The 9183-nt window shown below is 44.3% G+C and overlaps 1 protein-coding gene across 1 annotated transcript; it reads right to left on the reverse strand.

Annotated features, from left to right (window-relative positions):
* Positions 1-7346: 7346 nt before the first annotated feature.
* On the reverse strand, positions 7347-8678 carry PCED1B (PC-esterase domain containing 1B). Its single transcript, XM_052641201.1, has one exon. It carries the CDS (start codon positions 8661-8663, stop codon positions 7347-7349), a length of 1317 nt encoding a protein of 438 aa, XP_052497161.1. The 5' UTR covers positions 8664-8678.
* Between the last annotated feature and the right edge of the window lie 505 nt (positions 8679-9183).

Here is a 9183-nt window from a genome sequence, read left to right on the forward strand (position 1 = left end):
CAATACCAAAATGAAATGATTTCACATGCAAAGGAGTTACTGTCCATTTATTAACTAACACATTGGATAGGTTGTATAGTCTTATAAGCTAATCCCCAAACTTTTGTCTCCTTTCCATCTGCAAAACCAGAACCATTTATCTAGTGTTTGCAGTTTCATCTCCACCTGGTCTATATTCTTGGTGTTCTTCTACCCTGAGCTCATTTTCCAGGGTTGATAGTGGGGCTTTTATTGGGTTGTTTCAAATACCTGGCTTCCATCTAGAATCACATTTCAGATGATCAGTGTTACAGCTTTTCCTGTGTCTGAATCCTTGTTAACAGAGCTCTAGCTGATTGACAGAAGGTGGGGTGGGAAAAGGGGTCTGAGAATAAAGTCCAGTTGTATCCATTATCATATCTTATGGTGACCAGGCTTTTCTGTAGGAAATGTATCTCAGAGTAAGCAGATAGCACCTGTGGATGGAGAAAATCTCTTCTTTACAAAAGAATGCTGAACAAAGAAATGTGTAAAGCAATGGTAAGATCAGAAAAGTCACTATTTTTCTACCCCTAATTAAATCTCCTTTTCATGGAAGAATCATCCATGTGTGCTAACACCATTTAGTGAAAGATTGATGAGGAACTGGAATATTGACTTTGTACCAATTCATTAACCACAAGACACTTGCTGGTTGCAAGTAGGAAAATACAACAATTTTTTGGCCACACCTCACAGCATGTATGATCTCAGTTCCCTAACCAAGCCCCCTGCATTGGAAGCACAAAGTCTTATAACCACAAGACTGCCAGGGAAGTCCCTGAAAAACAGAACTTTAAAATGAAGGCATCCGACTGTCACATTTTACTTGGTGCTCAATCTCAGCATAGAATCCTGGGAACCATCTTATACGTCCACTGCAGCTGTACAGTTTGAAGCTCTTTGCCTTGCCTGTGAACTATTCTACCGAAAATATTTAACTTGTGTCTAAACAAAGCCTTTGGATCTAACATTTACTTTATAGGAAACACAGGAGATAAAGTAAAAGTTAAATGACGTCATGAAGAAATCATTAGACTAGCTCAGTGGAAAATTCTACAGGACAGATGTTTTCAATGAGTCAATGCCATGAAAAAAACAAAAGGAGGGAGTGTTTGGGTTCTCTTCTAGATTAAAAGAAATTCAGAGACATAACTAAAGCAATGTTTGATTCTTAGTGGGTCCCAATCTGAATAGCTATCTCAGTTCAGCTGCTGTAACCAAATTCAGGAGTTCCACCTTGTTTGCAGGGCATGTGTTCCAAGACCCCCAGTGGATATCTGAAATTTTGGATAGTCCTGAACCCTATATATGCTATGTTTTTCTCTATACATACCTATGACAAAGTTTAAAAATTGTAAATGTGCAAATTAGGCACAGTCAGATAATATCCAAATTGCTAGCATTGTTCCTTTTGTACTTTGGGCCATTGTTAAGTAAAATAAGAGACACTTGAACACAAGTGCTGCAATAGAGTGACGCTGATCTGATAATCCAGACTGCTACTGAATGACCAATGGGCTGGATACACTGGACCAATGGATGACTCACATCCTGGGTGGAGTAGAGTCAGGGGAGTTGGGGTTGGATGAGAAACTTCATCATGCTAATCAGAGGGGCACACAATGGAAAACTTGATTTAAATCTTTAAAGACCTGCAGTGCCAGGTCTTAGCTGCAGTACATGGGATCTTAGCAATCTTTCAGGTGGCATGTGGGATCTAGTTACCTGACCAGGAATCAAACCCGGGTCCTCTGCATTGGGAGGATGGAGTCTTAGCCACTGGACCACCAGAGAAATCTCCCAAACATGTTTTTTAAAGATATGAAAATGGTCTGTGGTTAAATAAATCTTGGAAATCTATATTAAATACATTTAACCAAGGTTATTTCATATAGAACTACTCAAAGCCTCTAATACATTAAAAGCCATTTCACATGGGGTGACTACAGAATGATTTCTTTTGTAAGGATCTGTGCCCATAGAATTCATGGGGAGCAGAGACCATGGCTCAAAGGGACATGTTTTAGAACATATTTCTTTAAAGATTTATCAGTAAAGACTTGTGAAAAATTATATCTGTAAATTAAAAATGCAGTGATAACGGCTTTCCTTAAAGTTGTGACATTGAGAATACTGTTTCTAGTTTATAGCAACACACATACGGGAGTAGAAAAACAAGGGTAAATTCTTTCTCTGATATGATCTAAGGTTTCAAAACAACTCACCTTGAAGATCAGTGAACTGAAGTTTCCACAGATGGAGCTGCTGCTACGTATACCTCTGGAATCTAATATGAAAATTGCCTCAAGCTGTCAGGCAATGCAGGCGGTGGGAGGTGGGGAGGTGGATAGGGAGTGGGGTGGGTGGGCTGGTGGGCAGAAACAAGAGCTCTGTGGCTGACCAAGAACAACCAGGCTGATCCTGATCCTACAGGAGGATGTAAGGTTCCATTTGTTTTCAAATGCTGGGCCTTGCTTTGCTTATACTTATGGGAAAATAGAGTTACAGCTTTCAAGTTTTAGCTTTTGGTATAACGTATTACTTGGCTTAAAACTCAACATTCAGAAAACTAAGATCATGGCATCTGGACCCATCCCTTCATGGCAAATAGATGGGGTAACAGTGGAAACAGTGATTTTATTTTGGGGGGCTCCAAAATCACTGCAGATGGTGATTGCAGCCATGAAATTAAAAGACACTTACTCCCTGGAAGGCAAGTCATGACCAACCTAGACAGCTTATTAAAAAGCAGAGACATTACTTCGCCAACAAAGGTCCGTCTTGTCAAAGCTATGGTTTTTCCATAGTCATTTATGGATGTGAGTTGGACTATAAAGAAAGCTGAGCGCTGAAAAATTGATGCTTTTGAACTGTGGTGTTGGAGAAGACTCTTGAGAGTCCCTTGGACTGCAAGGAGATCCAACCAGTCCATCCTAGAGGAAATCACTCCTGAATATTCTTTGGAAGTACTGAAGCTGAAACTCCAATATTTTGGCCACCTGATGTGAAGAGCTGACTCATTTGAGAAGACCATGATGCTGGGAAAGATTGAAGGCGAGAGGAGAAGGGGACGACAGAGGATGAGATGGTTGCATGGCATCACAAACTCAGTGGACATGAGTTTGGGTAAATTCCGGGATTTGGTGATGGACAGGGAAGTCTGGCATGCTGCAGTTCATGGGGCCACAAAGAGTCAGACACGACTGAGTGACTGAACTGAATTACTTGAGAAAGCTATATGCAGGTCAGGAAGCAACAGTTAGAACTGGACATGGAACAACAGACTGGTTCCAAATAGGAAAAGGAGTACGTCAAGGCTGTATATTGTCACCCTGCTTATTTAACTTCTATGCAGAGTACATCATGAGAAACACTGGGCTGGAAGAAGCACAAGCTGGAATCAAGATTGCTGGGAGAAATATCAATAACCTCAGATATGCAGATGACACCACCCTTATGGCAAAAAGCAAAGAGGAACTAAAAAGCCTCTTGTGAAAGTGAAAGTGGAGAGTGAGAAAGTTGGCTTAAATCTCAACATTCAGAAAACGAAGATCTTGGCATCTGGTCCCATCACTTCATGGGAAATTGATGGGGAAACAGTGGAAACAGTGTCAGACTTTATTTTGGGGGGCTCCAAAATCACTGCAGACAGTGACTGCAGCCATGAAATTAAAAGACGCTTCCTCCTTGGAAGGAAAGTTATGACCAACCTAGAGAGCATATTCAAAAGCAGAGACTTTACTTTGCCAACAAAGGTCCGTCTAGTCAAGGCCATGGTTTTTCCAGTGGTCATGTATGGATGTGAGAGTTTGACTGTGAAGAAGGCTGAGCGCCGAAGAATTGATGCTTTTAAGCTGTGGTATTGGAGAAGACTCTTGAGAGTCCCTTGGACTGCAAGGAGATCCAACCAGTCCATTCTAAAGGAGATCGGTCCTGGGTGTTCTTTGGAAGGAATGATGCTAAAGCTGAAACTCCAGTACTTTGGCCACCTCATGCGAAGACTTGACTCATTTGAAAAGACCCTGATGCTGGGAGGGGTTGGGGGCAGGAGGAGAAGGGGATGACAGAGGATAAGATGGCTGGATGGCATCACCGACTCAATGGACATGAGTTTGAGTGAACTCTGGGAGTTGGTGATGGACAGGAAGGCCTGGCATGCTGCGATTCATGGGGTCGCAAAAAGTCGGACATGACTGAACGAATGAACTGAACTGAACTGATACATACTGAACTGAACTGATAGAAGATTGTGAGAAACATGCTGCATGGATCTTAATTTCATCATTAAAGTTCTTTTTTTTCCCCCCAGAAAACTTGAGACAAGAGTCAAATATAAAAAGCTGTCATTTCTTCAGACTAAAGATTTGACCAAATGCACCCTAAATTCTAAATCTTAACAATAGAGCAATAATTTCTCTCATAAATGTTGAATAATTTTGGCTCTTTTCACCAGACAATAGCTTGATTGCATTGCATTGCATTTCTTGACTTAAGGAGTACGAGGACAATAGCAAAAAATAGGCAAAGAAAAAAGCTCTAGGCTGGAAGAGAAGGCTAGGGCATGTATGAAATTAATTGCAAGCATCCACTGAAGGTGCCCTCAGGCTCTGCCAGTGGGGGTGGGGAAGTCCCAGGGATGTTAGCTTTCCAGGTGACTTAGGTAAAGTTATAGGAGAGTTCCATACAGAAGTAATCAAATACAGCGTCAATTCTGATTTAATCACATTATTACTTAAAGATACAATGTGAAGTCATTGTATTCTTGAACATTTAACTAAACGTGCTTGAACACCTTTGTCAGGTACCACACTGGTAGCCATTGGGAATTCAACAGGTGAACAAGACTCCTGCAGAAGCTAACAAACAAGCAGCCACTGATGCCCCTGAGTGGGGAGCAAAACAAAGGAAGTAGAGTGGGTTATGATGGTCCCAATAGCACTTTTAGATTAAATGGTCATGGAAGACCTCTTAGGAGATGACTTGGAAGGTACAGGCGGAAGAATGAAGAGTTAAGATATCCAAAGAACTAGGGGGTAGAGGATGTAGAACATTCCAGTCAAGTGCAAAGACCCAAGTTATAGAAGAGCTTGACATGCTATATAAACAGAAAGAGGTCCTGTGTGGTTGACAGTGTGAAGAACAATGAGAGTTCTAGAAGATGAGGCTTCAGGGACTAACAGAAGCCTGATCATATAGGGCCAGCACAAGACATGGTAAGGACTTTACTCTGGGATAATGGATTCGGACTTTTGAGCTCCAGAACGGGGAGGGAATAAACGTGTTGTTTTAAGCCACCATCTTCGTCATATTTGTTACAGCAGCCATAGCAAATACAGGTGGGAAGAAAACTGAGTTTACCTGTACTCTCAAACGTCTAAGAGAAACAGGACTGTTAAGTGATTGATGTCATTTAATTCATAACATAGTGGATTCATCACTGAGTCAGTGCCTGGTGCTCAGCATTGTATATCTAAGAACTCATTCTCCTTGATTCCTCAGGCACGACCAGACTAAGGAGGGTGAAAACATATTAACTCACAAAAGAGATATAAACCACACTACCAACTCATTGGCTTATTCATGGAAATAGAAATACTAAATGCATCAGCTTACTCAGATCAGCAGCTAAGTGCTGCTTGACTTTGCTTGGGAGTTGTAAAGCCAGGATGATGCAATGAGCTCATCTTATTGCCTAAAGTTACCAAATCTCATAGCCTGATGCACTCATCTCTATGGGATGAGGACACTTACACTGGTCAGACGAATCCACTCTCTCCTGACTATGTTGGTACATTCCGACAAATTCTGGCTTGTAGGCAGTACCTTTGTAAAGTCCTTAAAGTCCTTCTGAGTCCACCACAAGGACAATGTCAATTTACGTCATCATCTCAGGTAGTCTCACCAGGAAAAAACATACTTCACTTCATCTTTCACTCACTGATTCTTTCAAGAAACAGTATTCAGATCTTACTAAATGCCAGATACTGCACTAGGATTTCAGACACAAAGTAAGCTAAAAGCCCTATTTTCCAGAAATCTTATAGTATTTCAGTGGATTAAGAGTGTCTATATATTTCTTCTGTAAATAGCAGGTCTCATTCATGTCTTAAGATTTCATGAACTCCATTTTTGCAGAGTAATGTTTCCTTACCCTCATTGTCAAATTTAGGGATGATCCAACCGAGGACCTATAAAGCAGTCAAGTCAATTCAATGAAAAATCCTATAATCTGGACAATTTTAGTTATGTCCTTTTTTGATCATTTTATCTAAGTATTAATATTTCACTATCTAGAGTGAAAATTTCAATCTCAATGATTTTTACATTCCTACAAAACAGAGAAGAGATGGTTGTGGCCATCTGTGCAATTTGCAAGAAACGGATTTGTGCACTGCGTGGTGCCTTGCAGCTCCTAGTTTTACTCTATGATACATTGCCATTGAGAGCAACTTAAGTTTTCTCAAGTCCCAAAGTAAAGACTATTAAAGAAATCATTAAGTCACAACCATGCCATCCACTCTGGTTTACATACAAAAATTACCTGCACATCTAGCCAAGAAACCTCTGGTTATGGAACTATAGGGTTTTGTTTTTTTTTAAAATCATCTCTTCCATAGGAAGACCATGTTTAGTTAACTTCCCTTCTTGGTTTGTTGCAGTATAAAGCAAGTTTGAAAGTTAATATAAACTGGAAACTAGTATAAACTACAAAGGACTAGTGGAGAAGTGATTTTTCTGGGTGACCTACAAGAAGTCACTCAGCTCCTGGCCTCAGTTTCCTTGTTTGTAAATATTAAATTTTATGTCTTTAGTTTTCTCAATTCTAAGATTCCATGATTTTTTGAGAATCTCTGGTAAATAGCACCATAAAATGTTATTATTTCATGTATTTATAAGGAATCAGATCCATTTTACGGAAACCCTTTGGTGAAGTTCCATTTTGAGTAGTTTTGAGGCCATAACCATACAACAGATATTGTCCCTGCTGTTAGGAAGTGTTCAATAGAAGGGAGAGGCATCATTAAATACAGACTCAAGAAACCCACAATGACGTTTATGAAACAACTTTTTAATTTAAATTGTATATTTACAAAAACAGAGAAAAAGCAGCGGGAAGGCAGGAATGATGCCTGGCCACCTCCCACCTGAGGGTGCAGAAAGAGGCCAGGGACAACATATATGCGTCAGACTGATCTTCCCTGCCATTATTGATAACAGCAATAATTATTGACAAAAGGCTTCAGTGAAGGAGGTCAGTCTATTTGGGAAGAGGCAGCCGATCTGTTCAGTCCATGTGCGTGAGGAGGGAGGCGGCCCAAGTCAGTCTATTGAGGCCTTGGCTCTTTATAGGCTGAGGCCCTTCTCTTGGAAGTTTTAGGCCGCCTTCTCCAGGGCATGTAGGGATCAGGGGCATGATACCTGGGAAAACCCCTATGGACCACAGGGACCCGCTGCTGATAACAGGGTGGAGGGAAGCGGGGCACAGGCGGCTGGGGACAGTACTGAAAGTCACCTTGGACGGCAAATTCTGTTTGGGTAGATGGGGGGACATCTGAATGGAAATAGTTTAAGGAGAATTGATCGGATTGGAAAGGATGGTCTGAAGAAAAACAGGTTTCCTGGGGACAGAATGGGAATGGGGGCATCACCTGGTGTAAAGGGATGGGATGACGTTGTGGGGACAAGAGTGGAAACAGGGGTGGGCGGGGAGATGGCGTGGGGAGCAGGGCTTGGCGCCCTGGGAGAGGCAAAGGTCTGGGCAGAGGGCAGGCCGGCTGATCTCTGCAGACCAGGGGCTGCCTCTCAAGCCTCCGGCCAGGTCTTCCTCTCCCAGGGCCATCCGCGATCCACTTGTCCACTGGGTCGCGCTGGGGCAGCTCTACCCCCCAGGCGTCGGCCACGTGGGCCAGCAGGAGCTGGGAGAGGTGGCGGTGTGCGCACTGGTTCCAGTGCACTCCGTCCGTCTGCAGGTACTTCCCTGTGTGGCGGCGAAAGTGGAAGTGCAAGTCCAGCACATCGAAGCCGTGCTTTTGGGCCTCGGCAGAGCTGTAGAAATTGGCTTCGATGACATTGATTTTCACGGAGGAGGAGGCGAACTGGACCTCGGGCGGGACGAAGCGGCTGGTGATTTTGTCGCCCACGGGCATGGCCGTGTTCCACACCAGGAGGCATGACTCGGACAGCACCTGGCGGAGGCGCCCGAACAGTCTCTCCAGGTTCCGCCGGTAACTAGGCCAGAAGTCCTCCCCGTACCTGGTGATGTCCCAGAGGCACGAGTTCATGATGACCAGGTCCGGGTGGTGCTCGCCGGACTGCAGCTCCTCGAGGACATCCTCCAGGTAGTCGGAGTACACACGCGTCAGGAAGTAGAAGCGCACCAGGTGCTGGCCGGAGCAGAACTGGCGCACCTCGCGGTAGTGGGTGCCGTTGTGCATGTGGCCCTGCTGGCCCCCCTGCACCAGCTCATCCTGCTCGAAAGTGTGCTCCCCCTTGGCCTTGAGCTGCCTGAGTGTGAGCAGGCAGTCCTTCTGCAGCAGGAGCACCAGATCCTTGTACACAGCCCTCTGGACCGAGTCCCCCAGGACAACCACGAACTTGTTGTGGAGCAGCTGCCGCACTTCGGAGGCCAGCAGGTGGACCATGACGCCCGCACCGCCTAGCTCTTTTCTTTCACTCAGCGGGTCTGCGGAAGGCTAGGACAGAAGGAGAGAGCGCATGGGAGGGACCCACCTCGCGCAGGACAGGACGCAGGAAGGTAGGGTGAGGTGGGCCCGCCGGGGGACTGGGCTGGAACTCTGGCCTGGGGCATCTGAAGGGCGGGGCTCCACTACCCTTAGCCCGCAGAGAGGGGAGCCTGGAGCCAGAAGCCCTGGTTGGCCCAAAGGAAGTTTCTGCCTGAGACTTTGAATACCCAGGAAACCCAGGTTCCATGGCCAGGAAGGGCCCCGCCCTCCCCAGCTGGAGGTGCAACTGCCAAAGACATCCCATCACCCGGTGCCTGGAGGCAACTCGGATGCCTAACAAGTGGAGAATGGTTAGGCAAACTTTGCAGAGGTTAAATAATGAGGATTATGATTAAGCAAGAACACGGAGTGTCATATACTGTTAGCGGAGTAAGTTACATACCATATATGTGGCCACATCACTGAAATGGTGTAAAAT

The sequence above is a fragment of the Budorcas taxicolor genome, chromosome 5 (genome assembly GCF_023091745.1).
Source record: "Budorcas taxicolor isolate Tak-1 chromosome 5, Takin1.1, whole genome shotgun sequence".
In the NCBI taxonomy this organism is placed as follows: Eukaryota; Metazoa; Chordata; class Mammalia; order Artiodactyla; family Bovidae; genus Budorcas; species Budorcas taxicolor.

Coding starts and splice junctions, on each gene's coding strand:
- PCED1B (XM_052641201.1), bottom strand. CDS start 8,663: ATGGTCCACCTGCTGGCCTCCGAAGTGCGGCAGCTGCTCCACAACAAG.